The sequence below is a fragment of the Centruroides vittatus genome, unplaced genomic scaffold (assembly GCF_030686945.1).
Source record: "Centruroides vittatus isolate TY-2023 unplaced genomic scaffold, ASM3068694v2 contig_2311, whole genome shotgun sequence".
NCBI classification, from domain to species: Eukaryota; Metazoa; Arthropoda; class Arachnida; order Scorpiones; family Buthidae; genus Centruroides; species Centruroides vittatus.
In genome coordinates this window covers 325,871-350,946 of record NW_027121447.1, presented here as the reverse complement: position 1 = coordinate 350,946, position 25,076 = coordinate 325,871, and the positions used below count along the sequence as shown (strand labels likewise).

At 29.0% G+C, this 25,076-nt stretch overlaps 1 protein-coding gene across 1 annotated transcript; it reads left to right on the top strand.

The window, feature by feature from the left end:
* The first annotated feature begins 716 nt into the window (after positions 1-716).
* LSm-4 (Like Sm protein 4) lies at positions 717-24,682 on the top strand. The gene is made up of 8 exons (XM_067265565.1): positions 717-749; positions 2,587-2,746; positions 3,089-3,249; positions 11,310-11,338; positions 14,831-14,881; positions 19,828-19,923; positions 24,042-24,117; positions 24,454-24,682. Exons 2-8 carry the CDS (start codon positions 2,590-2,592, stop codon positions 24,553-24,555), a joined length of 672 nt encoding a protein of 223 aa, XP_067121666.1. The 5' UTR covers positions 717-749; positions 2,587-2,589; the 3' UTR covers positions 24,556-24,682.
* Positions 24,683-25,076: the final 394 nt, after the last annotated feature.

Here is a 25,076-nt window from a genome sequence, read left to right as displayed (position 1 = left end):
CAGCAACGGAAAGTCGAAAGAGTGCGAACAACGAAGTTATTATTTGAGATTAAATATTCGTTTTTCGATGGCCGAATTCGGATTTTGGACGCTTCACTGCAGTTCTTTGCTTTTAATTAAGAAATTACTGTTTCTGTAGAAAGAATATTTTCACTTCTGAATTTCCTATGGTCAAAAGATAATACGAAATTTAATATTGAAGCCGTTATAGCAATGCTAATTATAAAGCAAAATTATTCTTACAATGCGATAAGTTTTATAATAAAATTGCAAGTGACCAGAATTTATTAAACAAAACGAGCAATTGTGACATCGTCACAATGCCGGGCTACAATTTTTAATCATATTTTTAATTTAAAATATATCAAATTAGTAGTATCTTGCCCCTGTACATCATACTTTTCCTTAAACAATGGAGTCGTGCCAGTCATCTATCTAACATCTTTCGGTGAAAATTTATATATTTTTTTTTTTACGCCACCAAATCAATATCACTAAATCTGTACTAACAAGCTGTTAACAACGCCCATTTGTATTTCTTGATGGAATTTTAGTAATACAGGATTTGTATTTTTCAGCTTCGGCCCGGTCCATTTTGTCAGCCTACTTCTGCATGCCCTGAAATATCATTATATCAAATATGGTTGCATTTTAAATAACTTTCTAGACAGCATTTAATAGAGGTATTTTACAACAATCACTTGTTAGTTCTTTGAATATTTCAAGAAATTAATCGGCAGTTTTCTAAGGTATGATTATCGTAATACTATAGATTAGTATATGCGTGATTTTTGATTTTAGAACGCTCTTAGAACCGATATTTTATATACAGCACATATAAACGTCGATATATATGTTGATAGTATAATAATGTTAATGAATATATTAAATGAAATCATTTACTTTAACTAAAACATTATCATTGGGCTGCAATTTGAAAATATTGTACACCTATAAATTTCAACTCCCCTCCATCCGTCTGTCTTTTCTTAATCTCGAGAATGGAATTAAATATATGAAAGACGAGAGCAGATATGGAAACTTCAGAGCAGGAGGCCCCGATTAACTATATATGAACTTCCAATAAAAGCTGAAAGTCGTGTTATTTCAATTCAAAAATTTTTCTCTGAAAAATGTTAAATGACCGGCACGACTCTATCGTTAAAGGAAAAGTATGGTGTACAGGGGCAAGCCACAACTAATTTGAGGTGGAGAGCATATATTTTAAATTAAATAAATGAAAAAAACATAATTAAAATTTGCAACCCCGGCATTGTGACGATGTCACAATAAATATTTGCCCGTTACTTTGTTGTATCATGATAGAATTGAGGTGGAACCGAAAAGAAAAAAAGCGATCCTTACACTTGGTGATCCTTGCACTTGCTGCTACGGAGAGATGATCCAAGAACAAAGCAATCAACGTCAATTGTTTTGTTCATTTTGCACCTATTATTCGTTAGCGCGTGTAATGTTTTTTTTTTTTTTTTGCCCCTAAATTCCGTTAGACGCGCCAAATCGCGTCAGGGATCATGGACATATTCACTTTGACTCCACTGTATCTCGAAAACGAAATCATGGACCATCACTTTTTATTACATTCTTGGATTCTTCATTGCAATCGATGAAAAATGGAAAAGTTTTATCAAAATCGACCCCTAAAATTTTCAGAACGAACTAAATTCTATAAGTCACAACGAAGATGTACTAACGACCTTGGCACATCGCGCGATATCGCTTTGTCGTGTGCGCTCATACGACGACCTTGTATGTCAAAAATGAAGCCATGGACCCTCAGTTTTTATTACATTTTATAAGTTTAATCAAAACTGATCGATCATATTTTTAGCCTAATAGAAGAGGCTATCCTAACGCTCCGCCTCAATGACTATGTTGAGGATTGAATACAATTTTATCATAAAAATTATCTTCTAGAAAAGTATGTTGACTGATTTCATTGCGCTTATAATGGAAAATTTTGTACCGATGATTCTCGCAACAAATGCGTTTCTTTCGTGGTTACCTTTCTTAAATATGGATTTACTATTTTTTTAACTGTTCCCACCCTGTGGTCATTAAGAGGGCCTCTTTTTTTAGCAAGCCCATTATGAGTTCGGCCAGGCCCACAATGGGGCGACCGGGTGGTGAGGGACGAGGCCCGACATCCGGACGGACTACCCCCGAAAAATTACTGGGGATATTTAGACTCGTTGGGATTCAAACCCAGAGCAGTAGTTTGCCACCTTGACCTTTCGGCCACCGCCCGTCGGATTTACCATATTACGTGATACCAATATGCCTTTAACGTTATCAGTTTCAAAACATTTTGATATGTAATTTTTAGTTTTTATTATTTTATGAAGGTTAAAAAAACATACTTATTCTTTCATCCGTTTTTAGTCGATTTATATTGAATAACGAAAATACAAACATTTCTTATAATCGTTAAATAAATTTAAATAATTTTTTAAAATAAGAAAGGGCTATTATATTGTAATTTATAAATTAATATAAATTAATACTTGATTTAGTAAAGATTTTGATTAAAATTAAAAGCATCAATAACTTTTATTTTCTCAATAACAGATAATGTCGCTAGTGTTAATAAAAATGGCGGCTTCCTTGAGTGGAAGTGGGAGTGGCGAACGGTACCTAACGTTTGATCCTAAAACTTCTAACGAAATAAAAGATTTTTGTCGATTATTAAATACAGTGGACAAACAGACATTTAGAGCATTAATTAAACGTAAGAATTTTCACTTGTCACTAACTTTTAAGTTTATTAATAAAAATATACAGTACAGTATTTTAACATTTATAATTATACGTAGTGCAAATTGATGGAAACAAGTTTAAAAATACACATATATATATGTACAATATTTATATTCTGCGAAATGTATAATTTATGAAAAAAATATACAATTAGTGTGTAATGTAACATAATCATATTACAAACGAATTAGAAAGTAAATATTATATTTATTTTCTAACTCGTTAAATAAATATACTTATATTTTATCATTACTATAAACTGATGTTTACAGCAAAGTAAATTAATATAAATTATTTTAATTTTTTTATTTAGTTGCAGTTTTAGATTTTGAAGGAAAACCTATTCCAGAAGATTCTTATCAGTCTGTTAAACAATTAGCAAAGAATTCTGACCATATTGATGTTATATATCATGGTTTATATACTCTATTAAATTTCATACTTCGATTTCCTGAACATGTTTTAAAACCAGAGGTTTGTATTCTATTAATGCTAAAATTATGAAATGTTTAAAATTTTGCAATAGTTCTAAATGAACACTATTACATGAATTTAATGGATCAAAGTTTACCTATGTGTACTGTCGTGGCCGTGCTCCCGACAGACTCCTCCCAGAGGGGAGCTGCCGGCAGGCTGCCTAACATGAGTGTCTAACATCACTAGTTATTGATTCATGGTAGTTTCAGACAGACAGACAGACTCCTCCCAGAGGGGAGCTGCCGGCAGGCTGCCTAACATGAGTGTCTAACATCACTAGTTATTGATTCATGGTAGTTTTTGAACACAGATATCAATTACTAGTGACGTTAAACAATTGGCGGTCTGCTGGCGGCTCCCCTCTGGGAGGAGCCTGTTGGAAGCACGAACAGTCAGGACTGTGGCCGTCATGGCCACAGTCCTGAAGGTGCACATAAGTAAACTTAAACCATTTAATGTTATAATGTTTACTTGAATAAATGTTGTTTTTCTTGTGAAAGCCAAATAACGAATTTATTAAATTCATATTTAGATGAATAAAAATATTAATTCTAAATTATCGTCATATTTTGTCTACATTCTACAGTAAATTATAAGACTGGTCATTTTTCTATTCAAATATTTGAGGCAAAGTGATAGCAAAACCTCTTCTATATGTGTTACGGAATCGTATTCGTTCTCAAAATCTGTTTGATCGATTTTGATTAAACTTTGCCATTTTATGTTAATTGTGATGAGGAATCCAAAAATGTAATAAAAATGAAGGTGCATGACTTTGTTTTCGAGCTATAAGGTTGTTTTGTGACCTTGCGACAAAGCAATACCTCAGGAATTGCACAACTTTGTCATGCGATGTTTTGTGGTCACTGGCATGACTTCTATGTGCTTATAGAATCAAGTTCATTCTCAAAATGAATGGGCCGATTTTGATAAAACTTTGTCATTTTCCATTAATTGAGATAAGGAATCCAGAAATATAATGTGGGTCCATTTAAATGTAAAAAAATCCAGCAACATTTTGAACTATGGGTGTGGCACCATCTGTTACAATATATATCTGTTACAAATTATTATAAAATGGCAAAAAGCTTAATTTTGAGGCTAGGGGTGGATTTTATAAAAAATTGTAAATGCAAATAACAAATAAAATAGTCATTAAGTCTGACCCTACTTGAGATATGACACACCCTTTATCTCTCCACTGCATTAGCCTTTAACCATCAAAATTTAATAGCATCAATCTGGCTAATAAACAAATCTCCCTGCAAAATTACAGAAATTTTAAACAAATAGCACAGGAAATATTAAGCTTCAAAGAGGGTGAATAAATTTGTATTTCCCACACATACATTAACATCCGTACATACAGAAAAATCCCATATATTTTTACATATTTCAACATTTCAAGATGTCATCAGTCCAAAAATGTAAAAATCTTGGGGAGGGTCATTTTTTGACTAATTTCCATACTTTTCCTCTGTTATATATAACAGAGCCAGGAAAGTAAAACTAGGCATTCATGACTTTGTTTTCAATATATAAGGATATTAAAGTGACAATATCCATGCTCTCTGATGTGACTGAGCGCGCCTAATGAAATTTAGGCCTAGAAGTCAAAAATAAAACGAGTATTGCATGCATTTCATGGAAAATAGGTGCAAAAAATGAACAAAACACAAGAACAAAGCAATCATTGGCAATTGCTTTGTTCTTGGATCATCTCTCCATGTCAGCAAGTGCAAAGACTGTCTTGCTGTACCTGGCCAGTGCAAGGATCTTGTCTTCCCGTGGCCGACAGGTATAAGAATAGCCTCTTTTGTGGCAGCAAGTGGAAAGTTCATCTGTCAGGTACAAGGATTGCCTCTTCTCTGCCTAACAAATGCAAGAATTATTTCAAACAGCAATGCCACAAAATATTAAGTTTATTTTATTGTATTTCGTATATTTAACCCACATTTAGCTTCTTTTCAGCTCTGCCTCAATTCTATCACAATATGACAAAGTCATGTGATGTTCTAGTAATAATCTAATTTGCTAACAATTAAAAATTTTAAATTACTGTAAACTGAGGTTTCTTTGTGACATTTCATTAGAACAACTTATTTTGAATATGTCAGGTTTATATCCATTTCAAAGTCTACTTTTGGATAAGATACCAATAGCCTGTACAGTGATATTAGCTGATGCTAAAGTTGGAAAGTATAGGATGCTATTTTTTATACTATTGAAACTTTTTATAACTAAGTAATCAAGAAGTGTCTGAAATGTTGATACTTTCTTTAGTTGTAAAAAAATAAAAACAGTTCATTAAGTCAAAGTATTATTCTTACTTATAGTTATTTACAAGTACAATTAATTTTTATTAATTGGTTTAGTTGGTATAAGCTACAGAACTACATTTTATAGAATTGAGTGGCTACTTTGACAATTTATAAAGAATCTGATGAAAGCATAGGGACTGAAATTGAAAAATTATAAGATGCTGACTGCAAAACAAAACATCTCATAAAACGGAAATTTAAAAAGAAAAGAAAAAATTGGTAATCATGTAATTATAATTTTTGAAGAGAGGTGGTACTATACATAAGAACTTTTTTGCTATTTACATTTCAGTACTTCAAAAATCTAAAATTTGCCATTATTAAAACAAGAATAAAAATGTACAGTTTTATAATAAAAGTATACAACTCCTAGAGAAAAAATTAGAATATTCACCTAACTGAAAGTTTAGTGTACATTTTCTCATGAACAACACAGAGTACAAAACTTTTTTTCAACACTACATAAGCAATGTATATGTATATTTATTATACCCATTAATCAGACAAATTAACTTAAAACATTTATGAATGGAAATGACATGACAAAAAATAGAATAACACTTTGACTGTGACAAAAAATTAGAATATTAGCTAAAGTGGGTTAAATATAGGAAATACAATAAAATAAACTTAATATTTTGTGGCATTGCCGTTTGCCATAATTACTGCTCGCAATCTGTTAGGCATAGTGTGGATTAATGCTTCACATTTGTTTCTGGTGATGCAGTTCCAAATATGTTGAATGCACGTCACTAGTTCCTCTGTAGAAGTTGGGCACCGTTCACTAAGTCGTCGTTTCATGACCCCACAAATTTTCAATGGGGTTTAAGTCTGTGGAATTGCTTGGCCAAGGCAGGATTGCAATCTGTCGTTCTTGTAACCAATGTATCGTTGACTTTGCAGTATGAGAGGATGCCCCATCTTGCTGAAATAGAAATGTTTCCTCAACTAAATCTTCTGCCGAATGTATCATAAATGTCTCTAAGATGTCTTGTTATGTCTGTGCATTGACATGTTCCCAAAGAATGCACAGTTGTCCTATGCCATTCATGCTCATGCATCCCCAGATCATGACAGACAGTGCAAACTTTACAGATCTCTTCATACAGTCCTTTTCAAAGGCCTCCTGAGGATGACCTATAAAAATTAGGTTGAAAACGTTAGAAATTCAAGATATCAGTAAGCTCAGCAAGTAATTAGGTGTTTGAGTATTATTGTTGGTAATTCTGCTGAGGAAGTAAGGATTGATGGCCTCTTTGGTTGTTCTCCATACATATGGGCCTTGGTCACCACAGGAGAGACAAAACAGGGATTCATCACTGAAGAGAACGTTATTCCAGTCATCTTGTCCCCACATGAGCCTCTCTCTGCACCATCTGACATGCTCTTGTTGTTTTTTTCATTAGAGATGGCTTCGTCTTGGGAACATGGAAGTTGAAGTGCAAGTCGTGCAACCTTCGGCATGTGGTTCAGCTACTAATGTTCACTCCAGTTGCTCTCCATTGTGCATGCAAGTGTTTAACGCTCTTAAAGCAGTTTCGCACGACAATCCTTCTCAAGTTTCTCTCATCTCTCGCAGTCGTTGCTCATTTACGTCCACATTTCTGGCGTTTGTTAGTTAAAACTTGAACCTGGTTTTGTTGTTTCAGTATTCTAGAGACTGTTGGCTGAAAGCACTTTACATAATTCACAATTTCTTTTTGTTTTCTTCCTGCTTTGTGCAAGGCTATGATAGTATCTTTAGTTCTGTCACTAATGTTGCATTTACACTCCATGTTGTACTGTTATACCGCTCTGCCCAGCAATTTGCAAATTTGCATTACAATTTAGTTTTTTATGGCTGTTTGTCTGGCTGTTTTTGCTAATATTCGAATTCTTTGTCACGGTAAAAGTATTATTCATTTCCATTCATAAAAAAAAAACTTTTGAGTTAATTTGTCTGATTAATGGGTATAATAAATATACATATACATTGTTTATGTAGTGTTGAAAAAAGTTTTGTACTCTGTGTTGTTCATAAGAAAATGTACATTAAAACTTTCAGTTAGGTGAATATTTTAATTTTTTGTCTAGGAGTTGTACAATGACCACTACATTGTTTTTTTTATGTACTTTTAGATTGAACATACAACAGAAAAATTATATTTTATGTAAAAAAGTAAATTCTCCATAATATGTGTAAATCTTTAACATAAATCATGCACATATATCAATACAATTTTCTTTTAAATTAAACTAATTTATTACATTATTCCAGGGAATAAAATATTTTGATTTGATGACAATAAGCAGCTTTCAAATTTCATACAAATTAAATTTTCTTTAAATTAATCTAATGTATTTTAGATAAGTTTAGGATGATGATTGTTTTTCATAAAAATTATGTAATCAAACTAAGAGGAAAATTTCTTATTGCATACAAATTAGAATTAAAGATTATGTGTTATTTTTAAGACTTATTTAATATGTAAATTTAGGACACTAATATATTGTACTTACTAAAAGATATTTTAATGTATTCAACAGTTTCATTTTTAGGTTAAGATTGATTACACACATTTTGCAGGTCTATCAAGATCTGTCTGTAACTTTGTTTTGTAAATATATTCATTCTTTGATATTTTTAAAAGTTTGAATTTACTATTATTATAATTTTAAAATGTCGTTTAATTAGTTTAATATATTACGAACTGGTTCTATAAAATATTGAATAATAATAACATATGAAGACATTTGATTTATATTCAGCAATATAGAATTTATTAAATCATGTTCTGCAGAAAATTTTCAGGATTAAGGGACTTGATGTAAAAATGCATATCCTACGCTAGGAAGTTTTTGAGAAAAGGAGAATTTGTTTTTCAATTTACCATCACTTTAATATGCAATGTTTTATTCATATATGTACACAATCTAGGAGGCATGTAACTGACCGTGAAAGTTTCTTATAAAATGGATTGATGATGCACAAACCCGAATTTGTTAATAACTCATTTGTTACTTTGTGGGATAAGACATTTTCCTCACTAATTCCCTCAATTGTAGAAGATTACTTTGATGAAAATGTTGTCATACAGAAAACATTTTTAATTTTAGAAAAAATTAATTTTTCAAAGAAATCTTTATTATGGTAAAATTTTATATTGGGAATAAAAGATATTAAAAATAGTGTATGGGATTTAAATAATTGTATTGAATTTTTTTATACCTGCAAGTTACTTTTATTTGAAGTTTCGTGAATATCAAATTTAGTAAGAAGTGTTCCATACATATTGATAGTTTGTAAACTGATTAAAATTGTATTTTAAGATAGAAAGTGTATAAAATAAATCTATAAAATTAAGTTTTATACTATTTTAAATTAAATAAATATTATTTATTGTTGAATTATTCTCATTCAATTGAAAAATTTTTCAAATTAAAATATTTTGCAATAATTTTTAGATATTTTAACAAAAACCTTAAATTTCCAGCAATAAAAACATTTAATAATAACGTTTTCGACTGTTTTAAACAGCCATTATCAGTTAAAATGAACTTAAAAACAAAAGAATGCAGAAAAAAGAACCCAAGCAATACAAATATTTAAAATTCAAAATAACTCCAAAGCAAAAATGCCGTCATATATTAGAAACTAACAAACAGCGCATGCGCTAAATATCATAATAAGAATAAAAAATAAAAATAAAAAAACAAAAAATACTGCCGCAAAAATATTTTTATTACAAGAAAGAACGCTATGCATTTCGGTAAAATGTCTTTCATGCCGTGGATAAACCGTCTGCGTCCCTATGGTTAATGCAACCCGTGTTAACGTGGGCTTTGTAGATTTCAAGCTTTTTTTTTTCCAGTAGCTAGTTTACTTATTGATATTTTAAAAATATAGAAAAAGATAACATTTAAATTTGTGTGATATTCTAAATTTGTAATTTAAAAATTGTAAAAAAAAAAAAAAAACTATTTCTTTAATTAAAACATATATGTGGATGTCTAAATCACATTTTTAGTTGTAGTTTTTAAGTTATAGTTTATAGTAATAAATAAGATTATAAGTCTACTAAATTTTTTAAAATGATATTGATATTGCTTATATTACTTTAACTATTCTTCTCAAACTGCTCTTATGAGAACTAACTAAACTTTCTAAACCTTTAACATGAAGTCTATTTTATTAAAATATCAAACGTTTTCAGTCAAATTAATTGACCTTCATCAGGATCGAACAATTTTTCGATTTATGATGAACGAAACCGATTTTGGAATTTTTAACTTCAAAATTTGTGCATGTCCGAGAATTAATAAATAAAATCTACATACTGATAATGTATAAATATACACATATACTGACTATACACATAAAAATAAAGTAAAAATAAAAATTAATATTAATAAATAAATAAAATAAATAACTAGATAGATAAATAAACAGGCAATGATATAACAGGTACTGACTAATGCGTATTTTTTATCTGTTTGTTCGTTTTTCTTTTGCTGATAAATTCATAATGCACCTGCTCTCCATGCTGCAGAGACTTTATAAGATTCTCTAAAGTTTATAGCCTGTCCTGCTATATTTCTCTTGTGAATATGCCAGGCTTCTGCATATTCACAAGATGTCTCCTGTTTTGAACTTTTTATATTATTTCTGCTTTTTCCCATTTCGCTGAAACCTCTATTGGGTATGCTATGGCATACATAGCTAAAGCAGTGACTGGTTGCTTATTCTGTAGATTCCTTTTGTGTTCTTTTATTCTTTCTTTTAATGACCTCCTTGTAGCTCCAATGTAGTACAGTTCTTTTTGCCACTTCTCGTCTTGTACATGTATTCTTTAAATTTCCAGAATAGGGCTCTGGTCTATAGGTTCCTTGTTCATATGTAGCATCTCGTATACTGTTGGATTCCTTTTAAAGACTATTTTTTGTTAGTAGCTGCTCCTATTTTTTTCTAAATGTTACTTAAGAGTGCCATGTATTCCATTACTGTGTACTCTTCTACTTTTCCCCACTCATTGCCTTCATTATTGTCTTTTCTTGTTTTATTGATTAAGACTTTTATTTTACTCTGATTGACTCTGATCAGTCTAGCTCTTTGATGTGTTCTAATTCTTTACATCTGTCCTGCACTTTGCTGCAATGTGTGTATGCTCTTTTTATAAGTGCCCTGAAGGCTGCCAATTTATAACTTGCTGGGTCATGGGAGGTCCATGGTATTATCAGTGGATTATAAGTTGGCTTTCTGTAAACTTTAGTGTTGATTTTCCCACTTTTTTCTACTTCTATTGATATATGTAGGAAGTGTATCTTTTGCTCGTTCTGTTGTTCTGTTGTTCTGTCGTTCTGAGCTCTAGGCCATAGATTTTATTTATTAATTTATAAATTTGTGTATGCAACACACATATGCAAATTTTGAAGTTAAAAACATTCCAAAATCGGTTTCGTTCGTCATAAATCGAAAAATTGTTCAATCCTGATAAAGGCCAATTTATTTGACCGAAAACATTTGATATTTTAATAAAATAGACTTCATGTTAAAGGTTTGGAAAGTTTAGTTAATTAATTTAGTCATTTATTTCAGCTTTTACCTATTTAAAAACTGTGTATTAGACTATATAAAAATAACTAAAGTTTATTATTTAAAAAAAATTAAAGTTTTATTTATAATACATAAGAATATGGAATATGTTGTTTATTCATTTTAACATAAAGTCTGAAATTTATTCATTTATATGATTTCAGATATTGAAAGAGGATCTTAAAGAATTAAGGTAAATTGTCAGATAGTGTTTGTTTTATTTTATATATATATAATTTTACAAAATACATAAAAGAAATAAAATTTGTAATAAATAACACAAAAATATAATACATATTTTTGTTTCCAGAAACACTATATTTATTTATACTTACTCTTTTAATATTCCTTCAATCATGTTGCTGAGAAATTTTTCTATATTATTATTTTAAAAAGTGTTTTCAAATTCTATATTCTTTTAAAAGTGTTGTTTCCTTTTTTATGTATTATTTTTAGATCTTATCAAGATTAACTATTTAAAATTTTTTTCTAGATAAATAATAATATTTTTATATAACTTTAATAAAAGTGGATTTATTTATTTTACTTTTTAAATAGTATTTTCATTATAGTTATTGATATTTAGACTTTATTAATGGTGATGATCATCAAATTAGTTATTAGATGATATAAAATAAATTATTATTGTTATATATAGGCATAAAAACAAAAATAGTAATAATTTATGACTAAATCAACATTTAATACTGAAATTTAATTATTTTACTAAAGGTATTATGCCAAAATAAATTATTTGAACTATTTTACTTATAACAACGGTTCTTAATTATTTTTGAGATAGATTGAATATTAGTCTGATTTGCATTTCACTTAATATGACTTGTAATTTTTTCCAATAGACTTCATTCTTAATGTCCTTTAATTCATTAATTCTATGAATCCATAAAATACATACTTTTAGCTTTTTTGTATATGAATGCATAAAGTATTCAGAGTAAGATATTAGTAATCTTGAATGTTGATTTATTTGACTGCAATTTGAAAAAATTGTAGACCTATAAATTTCGTCGTTTGTCTGTCCATCTATCTGTCTTTACTTAATCTTGAGAATGGAATTAGATAGATGAAATCTGAGACCAGATACGAAAACATTAGGGGCAGTATAATAATAATTCCAAACAGTCACAATGTACAAAACACATGCACTGAAAAAATCAGCAAGTACACAGAATTCACCCAGAAAATAAGCAAGTAATAATAGCCCAGAAAATAAGCATCTGTGGAGGATGGATAGGGTGCTTATTGTATCTGTTGTTCTTTCCTCTACTGGTGTCATACCACATACACACTACACAAAAGCCTGGGAACACTACAATTGAATAGAAACACATACATCACACTACAGAAGGCCACTATACAGAAGGCCACTACATGTCATATTGTTAAGAAATTCTTGAATACAGACACACACACTAACACGCTTATTTCATTTTTGTCTTGTTTTGGTTACTATGCATTGACTCTGGTCTGGCATAGTACACAGCCACCGGTGTCAACCAAGTATAACTCACTAAACCCAACATAATAATAATGTTGATAAAACTACATAAAACTACTGGATGTCTAGGATTGTACATTTGTATAATGGGGGTTTATGGTTCCATTCAAAATCAGGTCTTAAACACTAGAAATTACAGAAAACACATTCTGAAGGTTGCATCACACACGTGACTCTTGCAGAAAATACCACATTCTGCCAGAAACAATACAAAATCTGGTTTCAAGCTCATAGCACAAACAGACTATTTACATAGGCATAATCAAGTAGCAAATATAATACACCAAGAGCTTTCACAGAAGCACAGAGTATTAAAAATCTAGGTACCATACTACAAATATAATCCACAGGCAGTATTAGAAAATGACAAAATATACTACAACAGAGCCATAATCACAGATAAAACAATTCATCACAATAGACCTGACATCACTTTTATTGCAATAAGATCATCTATTCAACAGACATTCCTATTCCAAACACTTGAAAAATGTTCACACTGAAAAAATCAGCACGAATACTTCGTTCGCCCAAGAAATAAGGCAGTATGGAGGATAGATAAAATATTTATTGTGCCTATTGTCCTCTCTTCCACTTCTCTACTACATACACTATACAAAAGTCTAGAAATGTTAAACTTTAATAAAACATAAACATGACAATAACACAGAAGTTTAATGTTACACTTGTTTGGGTATGTCTTGACTTTAGTCCAGCACTTGGCAGTGTCAGCTGAGCATGACATTTGAAACAATAATAATAATAATGAGCAATTATTTATTGTGACATCGTCACAACACTGGGTTGCAATTTTTAATCATAATTATTTAATTTAAAATATATGCTCTCCACCCCAAATTAGTAGTGTCATGCCCCTGTACTGTACATCATACTTTTCCTTTAACAATAAAGTCATGCCAATCTTCTATTAACTGCTTTCATGAGAAAAGTTTTGAATTGAGTTCATGTGACTTCCGATGCAAATTGGAAGTTCATATATAGTTAATCGGTATTCATATAGTTATAAGTTTTTCATCACTTAATTTAAATAAAAATATTGCTAAAAGAACAAAGATTATATTTTAATTTAATCTATAAACAAAGGAAAAATTGATTGGATAATATGATCCAGAAAAAATTCTAATTGAATGTTCTTAAAATGTAAATTTTAAAATATATTTTCTTTCTTAAAATTCCATTAAAATTAAATGTTAAGAATTGCTTGGATGAATTCAAATCAAAAGGAGTCCAGATCATAAGTTTTAATTTTAATAGACTAATGTTTGGAAGTATACAGCTGAAATCGATTTCTTATTATCTATATTAATGAACTTGTTTGTAATTTTGACCTTAAGACAGTAATGTGTAAAATTATTGAAAATATTAATTTTTTTCCCCACATTTAACTTTTAAAATATTTTTAATATTTTATATGTATCTATAATTATAATATATATAATATAGTATATATATTACAGTTATAGCTACATAATTACAGTTGAGTTTATTAACTAAAATTCATTTTGAAGTAAAGGTGTGTTCATTCTTGTCTATTTTATATCTGTAGTAATTAAGTTGCATAATAACAATGTGAACTATCTAGTTAGAACAGTTTATATAAATTAAAAATTCTAATTTTATAATAAATATGATTAAGCAACAACAAAATATCAATAAATATCAAACTATTTGCTTTAAAAAAAAAGAATTTCTAATAATCATCATAACAGTAGCATAAAATTTTAATTAAATGTTTTCAGCTTTTGACTTCTTCAGATTAAATTGCCTACAGAAACATTTCTTTTTCTAAACAGCTGATAATGTTTAATTGAAATTTGATGCTATAATATTTGAAGATTATTATTATTTAGAACTTTTTTTTTTATATATGATGATGATAACCAATATTTTTCTTTTTACATATATATATATTTCATTATGAAAGTATATAAATAAAGATTTTTTTCTAATGTTTAGTTTAATATTTTTATTTGTATTTTGAGTCTAATTTAGATTTCCTTTTATAATGAATGATAAACATTCAAAGCAGTAGTTATTTAGAAAAACAATAGTTTATAATGGATAGTGCCTGATAATTTGTTATAATATAAATAGTAAATAATAATTTTCATTTTTAATGTTTTGTTTATTATTATTTTAATTTAGGATTCCAGATGAATTTGTAGATGATCTTTTTAATGTTATTTATGGTTCAAGGTAAATTAAATATTTAAATTTATTAAATATTAAATGACAACTATACTTCTTACTGTAAACTGGATGAATTATAATTTTTTCTTCCACAAAAACCTTGACAATCCAGTGTTAGGTGTTTATACAACTGCTAACGTTTTCAACCCCGTCGGGGTCTTCATCAGGCACAGCACAAAGGTAGTTTCAAATGCCAGTGAATGGAACCAAGAAACCGGAGTGAATTCTATTCCAATTTTTGAAATCATGGAATTGGAAGATAAGATGAAACATTATGCTCGAGCTAGGATGTTATCTACACATGCGTACAATTACGTTCGCCGATCGTTGGATGTAAAACGAATTAATGCAATATTAAGTTATTTGTGGGTGCGCACTTCCCTCATAGCAATATTTCCAGGCTTGCGAGATGTTGATTGCATCCTTATAGTTGATGCATGTGTTGTGCAAACTGCTTTATATATATCTAGGGTCTCAAGCGTTCTGAGTTGGTCCGTGTGGTGCGGCATTCTGATTATACGAGCTTTTTGGAGGTCGGCAGTGATTCCCTGCTGTGTGGCATACGTTGCCAGTGTGGTAGATACAGTGGAACGTCGGTAAGTGGAATGGCCGGAAAGTGGAACGATTTTCAGTTGGACTGTGTCGTGCTGAATCGAATGTTTTTGATACTAAATTTACTTCTAAAGTATAATTTTCATGTTTTTTATATTCTTTAATATATTTATTTTGTTTGTACAAAATGCAGAAATAATTTTTAACGATACGATAGCCTCGATGATTATTATAAAAATTTTCGTTAGGCTTAAAATCGACGAAAATTCATCACGAAGCGACACGCAACGGAGAAAAATTCAACAGGAAGCAATACGCAACGGAGAAAAATTTGAACATCGGACAGGTTAATGTATTTTTTCGTACAAAGTCGGAAACTGGAACAAATCATTAACTGGAAGAACCCCAGTCCCCAATTGGTTCCACTTATCGACACTCTACTGTAGTTTATTGTTGGCAATGTCGTACCTGTGTTCCCGGAGGCACTGATGGAGGGAGCGTTTGGTAGAACCCACATAAACCAGACTTCTGTTAAATCTGTCATCCCATAGGGGAACTGCATATATGCCCGGTGCGTGTTTCATGTCCAAATTGTCCTTCTCATTTCGAAGTAAGCTGTATACTGACCGCGGCCTCCTGTAAGCTATTTTGTTTCAGGTGCTTTGCTATTTTGTATACAGAGAAATCGCATCCAGCACTTGAAACAAAATAGCTTACAGGAGGCCTCGGTCAGTATACAGCTTACTTCGAAATGAGAAGGACAATTTGGACATGAAACACGCACCGGGCATATACGCAGTTCCCCTATGGGATGACAGATTTAACAGAAGTCTGGTTTATGTGGGTTCTACCAAACGCTCCCTCCATCAGTGCCTCCGGGAACACAGGTACGACATTGCCAACAATAAACTATCTACCACACTGGCAACGTATGCCACACAGCAGGGAATCACTGCCGACCTCCAAAATGCTCGTATAATCAGAATGCCGCACCACACGGACCAACTCAGAATGCTTGAGACCCTAGAGATATATAAAGCGGGTTTGCACAACACATGCATCAACTATAAGGATGCAATCAACATCTCGCAAGCCTGGAAATATTGCTATGAGGGAAGTGCGCACCCACAAATAACTTAATATTGCATTAATTCGTTTTACATCCAACGATCGGCGAACGTAATTGTATGCATGTGTAGATAACATCCTAGCTCGAGCATAATGTTTCATCTTATCTTCCAATTCCATGATTTCAAAAATTGGAATAGAATTCGCTTCGGTTTCTTGGTTCCATACACTGGCATTTGAAACTACCTTTGTGCTGTGCCTGATGAAGACCCTGGCGGGGTTGAAAATGTTAGCAGTTGTATAAACACCTAACACTGGATTGTCAAGGTTTTTGTGGAAGAAAGAAATATTAAATGATTGACAATTTTTAAACTGTTCAATAATTTTATTTGCATATTTTATATATAATTCAATTTTAATAATCAATCATCCGCACACAAACTCGTGCAATTTTAGTAAACCATGTAATTTAAAAGTGTAATAAAATACATGAAATAACAGTATGTTAATTACAACAAATCACTGCAAGTTAAATATGAAGTGCCACATATTAAAAAGAATAATAGCAGTTTATTGAAAAAAGTTATATTAAATTTTTTAGAAAATTTCTAATTTTTAATCAAACAATAAATAAAAGTAATGAAAACCATTCTTAATAGTTACATCACAGCACTTACATGCAAAAATGAAGATAAATTTTGTCTTCAAACAATATATTTTAGGTTACAGACTTGTTAGTTTCAGTATATGACATTATTTAAAAAAATAATGACAAATGTGTAAAATTAATATGTACACATTTTGGTATATTACATTAGTTAAATATATTTAAGAAAATTTTTTAAAATATATTTACTTGTCTAATATTTTTGATTTTCTTTTCTTTATATATAACCCAGTAATCAAACTTTCCAGTAATCTGAATAATCTCATACAATAATTAGTTCAGATTGGCAAGAGTGTGCCATATATACTTTTAGGAAATGACAAAATACACATATACACATTACATACATGTGTACAATATTCTTACATCTAAAATGGGACTGTGGATTCAAACAGATTAACATTCTGCTTCCGTCCAAATTCTATTTTTTTTTTTATTAGTAAATAATTTGTCCGCATTATCATGAACTTTTTTCAAATTCTGTTGTTTATGAAGATATTAACATATTATTTTCAAATATTAGATAAATAATGTGTCATGATTTTTCATGAAAAGTTTGTTATAACATACAAACATAGAAGTGGAACTTGTATGTAATTTTTAAAGATTTATATTGAAGCTTATGGTTTTAATTAAATATGTATACAGAAGGAAATGAATTTTGTTAACTCAGATGTAAATATATAAGATATGAATGAATAATAATAAACATAGATATATAAATTACACACTAAAATACCTTTAAATGTAGTCAAAATATTACTTTTTTACTATTGAGAATTAAGATATTTAAAAATAAATTTAAAAGGTTGCAAAACCATGTAAAGATTCTTAAAAATCAGTAAAAGAAACTTACAAAAAATAAATTTAAAAAAAAATATTTTATTTTTGCACTACTGCAAATCAGGAGTTTCTAGGACATTAAAAAAAAGTGCAAAATGTGCTAAAGTCTTTATAAATAACCTAAAAAAAAATTCACTAAAAATTCTAGGAAAAAATTTCTCAAAAGCACATTTTATTTCTGAATCTTATTCTGAGATTGGGAGATTCAAAAATTCTAGGAAAATTTTGAAAATTTTATATTTTATTATTAATGAAAACACTTTTGGACCAAATCAATCGGGAGATTTTTTTGCTTAAAAAATATACTGATAATAAATAATTGACATGTAGAAAATCGTACTTTTTCTTTCGATTTGATAATCTTCCAATTTGATATCTAATAACTAAAAATACATGAAAATTCAAAACAGTTTAAAGCGAAGAATGTTACTTGACCTTACCATATAAGGAAATGCTTTTTTAATTTAAAAAAGATTGTAAAAATTAACAATTTAGAACTAAAACATCACATACGTTGGTTTCAAAACACATGAACAATTCAAATGAAATTTTTCTAGACTGAGATCAAGAAATGAACACATTGGAAAATATATAATTCATATTGAAAATTACCTCTCAATTTTAACATATGATCTTTTTCTTAAATATATAATATTAAAAGGACAAGTTTTAATAGTCATTGAATAATAAGTGCACTTTGTAAAAATTGAAGTAATAACCACCCTCAAATAGCAGTGATATAGTAGTATTCAAAGGTTTCTGAAAGTTTAGGGAAACAAAATAATTAAATTTTGGTAGGTAGATAGATAGGCAGGTGTTGTATTCGTTTAAATTTAGTTTGTTTGTTAAATAAATTTTTTAATTATTGTTTTTAATTACTGATATTTAAAAAATAAAATTCATAATAAAGGTACCAGTTGCCATTTCAAGTATAATTTTTAAAAAATTGAACTTTTATAAATAAATTTTTAACACTTTATTAATAACAGATATCAAATGAATATGTGCAAAGAAAATAATAATTGCCCTCAAATAAAAACTGCAGAGAATATACGCTGTTTAAAATAGTAATCAGTTATTATTCAAATAAAATTGGTATGTTCTGTCCAATTGAATTTTTATATTATATGTGGATTATTAAGCTGTTAGCTTAAGATAAATGTGCCAAAAATGTAACAATTGAGAAATTATAACTTTTTCATTGAATATCTCAATTTAACTGTAAATAAGAAATTAACCAAGACGTACTTTTGTTGAAAGAAAGAAAAAAAGATATTTCTAGATATTTCTTCAACATCTTCCTAAAATTTTTGAATCTTCAATATGGGACTAGAATCAGTAGATATTAAAATGCTTTCAAGAAGGTAACAAACAGAAGTAAAAGAATATTGCAAACAAAAGCATATTGATAATTGGAAGGTAATTAGAATCATGCCAAATATAAAAGAAGAGGTATAGCTATGCTGCTTAGTCTTAAATAATACATTCTAGAAACATATGAATTAATAAAAATTTAGTAAATCTTTGAAAAAGTTTTAAAATAAATGAATAAATTTATTACATGTTTCCTAATGATGAGCAACGAAAATGAAATCTTAATATTGTCAATAAAGTTTTATAATATTTTTTCCTAGTCATTTAGTTCTAATAATTTTAAAAATATTTTAATATAAAATAATCTTACATTAATTAACACTAAATTAAAAAGTTTTATACAAATAACAGCATTAAATTAAAATAATTATTCTGTTTACTGCTGTTATTTGTTTGGAGATTAGGAATTTTCATAACAATAATTTGTTATGTGCTCTTTTCTATGTAGAAGAATAGCCATTGATGCAGGTAGATTAAAGCAAGGACCAAGTTTACCCATTTTAAAATCTTTAAGATGGAGAGTGGATGTAACAATTTCTAACAGGTAAATTTTTGAGTTATCTTGAGCATTGTGATTTTAAGAATTTCACTATACTTTATATAAGTTTATTAGAAAGTAAGTATCAATACTTGTAAATCAAAGACAGAGTTTAATAGCATAAATTTATATTACAGTTTATTCTGTTAGACTCATGTCTTCATATAAAGAGGCATACCTAACATAATAGAGGAAAATTGCAGAACTTCTCTAACACTTGTGATGCTTATTAAAACCAATAATGTCCCATTTTTAATCTTAACAATTGCTCTGATTCTCTATTTTTGATACAAATTTAAATCCATTATTAAATTGTGGTTGCACAGTTTAATAATGGATCTTGCAGTATAGCAAATACTTAAGTTAACTCTCTATTCTAGGGCAATAACTAAACAGATTGAAGAACAATTTTGAATGACATGAAAAACAATTAAAATTATGAATCTTGCAATATTTTTTTGACTTTGTTGAGGCCTTATTTATAGAACTGAATTATCACAGCTATATTCCTTCTACATACACATTATGTCTTAAGCCATATGACTATGAATGCTAGGATTTCTCTATATCCTTATTTAACTTTATTTATTGCTTAATTTTTTGGACTTGACACACAGTTGGCACAACAATTGAGTCAAATGACTTCTATATTGCAGACATACTCATTATCATATTCATTATAGAGCAACTTGGAGCAGCATATCATTCACTGATAATATAAAGAACTTTTTAAATTAAATAAGTTCAGTGATTCTAAGATTTCAGTATAGTAGCAAAATTACCAATAAGCTATTGTTTTTCATTTCTATCCTTCCATTAACATTACTTGCTTTTTATTTCTTACTACATTTTAAATTTATTCTCATCATCCATTCTATATATTTTTTCATTTTATTTTTCTAATTTACTTTATATTTAATAGTTGTTGGACAGAGTTCTCTTACTACCATTTTGTTTAAAACTAATACTAATAAGATTGGTCATATTGTCAAGCTGCATTTTCGTTGTTCACTTCCAGTCAATTTTTACATTCCTTGTCACTGTTCACATACCTTCTAATTGTCACACTGGTAATAACTGCATACACAGTTATTATCAGTGTGACAATTAAGTATCTGCATCAGGATCATCAGGATAGTAACTCTTTTGCTATCCTGATGCAAGAAGTTTTAAACATAATCTGCTGAAAACTGACGATATTTTTTATTGATGCTTATCTGTTTTATGATTAGACAGACATAATGTAGCAGAATACTATTTTATTAATATTCTATAGAAAAAAAAAGATAATTTGTAATAAACATTTTACTAAGATCAGCAGATGATAAATTATTACAAGATCTTTTATATAGCAGAAGAGTGATCATTAGGAGACAAATTATTCTGAAAAGTTGCATGCACTGCTAGAATCCCCAGCCATGTTTAATGCAGTGAATTACTATTACATAAATAGCAAATCTTAATTTTAAAACTTTTTCAAAAATAAGTAAAAGTCTTTAATAAAGACTTATAATTTAATAAATTGAAAATTATTATTAAAATTATTTACAAAATGTCTCATCTATTAAAAAAACATTTATTGTATTTTTAGTACTTAACAAATTTAATTTACAATTCAAATTTTTAAAATTTAATCATGCATATTTAAATTTTTCCTTTTAAAAGTTTTTTTTTATAAATAAAGAAATATAATGGAATCAACATCAAGATATAGAGTTCGAAAATATATATTATATAGGAGCAAATTTCTCAAGAAAACTGTGTAAAGAATAATATGTGCCATATTTATAATAGCTGTGGTGTTTGATAATACATCCAGTTGTTAATAAATTTTTAGTATAACAAGTTATGTTTTTTTCTGACATACAATATTTTGCAAGAGCTAATTTAGAAAATAATATATATCATATAAAATATAAAAAATGAGTGAAACTTTTGGCACAGGTTTTATTACACAAAAAGTTTTATATCACATCCCAAATTTTCTCATTATCCTTATCTGTCAAAGCAATCCTGAAAGCTATTTTTTGTGAGGTCTGTACAGGCTCTCATTGCTTCTGATTTCAATTCTGTTGCTGATTGAAACCTGCAATCTTTTAATTTCTGTCATTTTAATCTTTCTTTTCAGACTTTTATCTAAGAATAGATAAAAGTCTGAAGAGAACTAACAGATCATTATGCCTTTCTTGGTTAGGTATTTTAAGCAGGAATGACCAATGGAAGACAAATGTTGAAGCTACAGCAATGAATGCCCTTACAAAAAACATGATTTCCAGAATTGTTTTGATAAGAGATATAGATGCTAGCAGAAATGTAAAGCTGCATGAGCATACTTTGAAGGTGGTGTCATGAAAGAGTTTCTGTGTATTGTTTAAAATATCTGTGCCAAAACTTTGTTTCATTTTTTATTCTATCTTATGTATACATACATCTGGCCAGGGGCAAAAGAGACTTTTTCAGTATTACATAGATGCATGCATGTGGTGCATGCTTGTTTCAGTGCTAAAAATAACCAAAGGGAATCAATTTAAGACAATCTAGCATAACTTACAGATAATTGCTAACTCGGAAAAAGACAACATTTTAGAAATTAATACAAAAACTGAGCTTTATTTTGTTAGAGAACACGTTTGAAACAACTGGAAAAAATATCTGTAGGAAAAAATCCTGAGGGGGTTAACTTTAGGGAATTAAGTTCCATGGATCATGGCAGTGTTGTCCTATTTAGCAGTTGCAAAACTACTCTGTAAACCATTGATAATTTGTCCAGGAATGTTGTGGCATGTCATCATGCTAGTACCAAACCTGCTGTAGGTTCACCAATGGCAAGTCATCAAGTCATTCATTCACAGTTGCATATATGATGTTTGGATACCAGTCACTATTCAGGGTGCCATCAATGAATATGGGACCAAGAGGCTACCATTCTAATAACACACCAGATGTTCAGAGTAAAATGTACTTGGTGTCACATATCATATTTAGCATACATGGTGGAGCACACGGCTTAGTGGTGCATCATCTGCATATTGTGCTGATGACAGGTAGCAGCTGAATGGGTGTCATGGTGACATAATATCTGCTGTATTTGTGTTTGCTGCAGTCTACATAGACTTGCTGCTTCATATATGCTCAAATTTGGATATGCATGGACATCAACATCATTAACGCAAACACAACTTAGTTTGTGATCCCTAATTGTGCTATCAGTTTGCACCCAGTGGACACAGAATTGTCATATACATTGGTCTTGATGCAGCTGGAAGATGCTTGTGAAGTCTTTGCAGCTTCTCTTACATTTCATCTCATTCCTCTATATAGAATAACCATTTCACAGTATTGTTCATTAGTATAAGGCATTGCCACTGTACTCTATCACCTAGCAGACTGCATCATGTTGGGTCTTAGTGAATTGGCATCATGTGTTGTAATACAATTTATCAAGAATCTTCCAAGATTTACATTTTGGTTTGATTGAAAAATTTACGTATTGCTGCTTGAATTACTATGTGATTATTACGTGTCTTTTTTGTTGATTGATTTATTTTACTTTACTAAATACTTTAATTCATTGGAACAGAATTTGACACATTTGACTCTTTAAAATTTACAAATTCTTAAAAATAAATAAATAAATTTTTTAATTAACTATGACTTTTTTTGATCAATTGAAGAAGTCAAAGACATCTTCAGTTGATCAAAGCTTTTTATTTAGTTTTGAAAACTTGACTATTTGATATAAAAATAAGATGAGAAACATCTTATTTTTATATTATGATGATGTTTGTTTGATTTGGAACTGTTTTGTATTATCTACTTCCTTTCTAACCACTATGTATGTCAAATAAAGGATGTTGTGCAGTCACGTTTTTAAATACACTACATAATGGTTATAAAGGAAATATGTCTCTGTTTTACATTTATTTGTACATGCTTGATTTTTATTATTTTTTATTTTCAGACGAAACAAGTTTAGACAAAAATTATATATCAAGTTTACTAATTAAAAATTTTTATAAGCTATTTTTACTTTTCTTTTTCATTTATATTTTTCAGAATTTCAGTTATAAATGGAGAAACTTCATTAATAAAATATCAATATTATGGTTTTTGTCTCTTTTCAGTGTGCTAAGCAGAGTTTTGGAGCCTTCAGTGTTAATGGAACTCATTTCAGATAAAGATGCTAAGTATACTTTTGAAGTAAGAAATAATTTCATATTTTTAACAGTTTATAAAAAGACATTTACATCATAATTCTCTTGATATACTTTCTCATTAATATTTTATAAAATAATATATTATTTTGAACAATTAATTATACAAAGTTTATTTGCACTTTGAAAATCATGAGATGAATTTATCATTACATTAGATTTTTTTCCTTTCCTAAAGGCAAAATTTTAAATTAAATAATACTGATTAAATATTTTATAAATTATTCAATGATTTTAGATTAGAATTATGATTAATAAATATTATGCCAAATTTTACAATTCTAATTTAAGTAAAAAATTATTATTTTTAAACATGTTACAGGTTCACCCATTAAAATTCCAACAATTGAGATTTTCTGTTGCTGCTTTATTAAAAGAAATGCAAGATCTAGAGAAAAGAAATGTATTGAAAATGAATATTTAAATAACACTTAAGGTATATAAAAAACATTAATTTGTAAATAAATGAAATACAGAGGCAAGTAAGAATTATTTGAATTCAAATGTATAAATAATTTAATTCATTAGCACCAAAAAATAAACTTGAAATTTTTTTAGTAAAATTAACAAAATAATTAGTTTAATGTTTAAAACATTTGTATGTATAATTTGTAGATTTTTTTGATTATGAAAACAAAACAAGAATAACTGTCTTTGTTTTTATTAAAATATTAATCATCCTGATCCTTCATATCTTAACTCATCCTGAGATATTAAACGAAATAGACTCCAACACACGCGAATTTTTCTCCTACATTTCTTCTACTCCAACACAAGGGGATCAATAGGAGGAACCTAATACCTATCTGTGGAGACTTAAGGACTAACTGCAGGCCATTGCTATTGTGAGATTTTAATAAGTATTATTTGCAATTAAATATGATTTGGTTTTAAAAAAAATTGATTGTGACACGATTTTTCAACAAATGATTTTTTTAAAGTAAT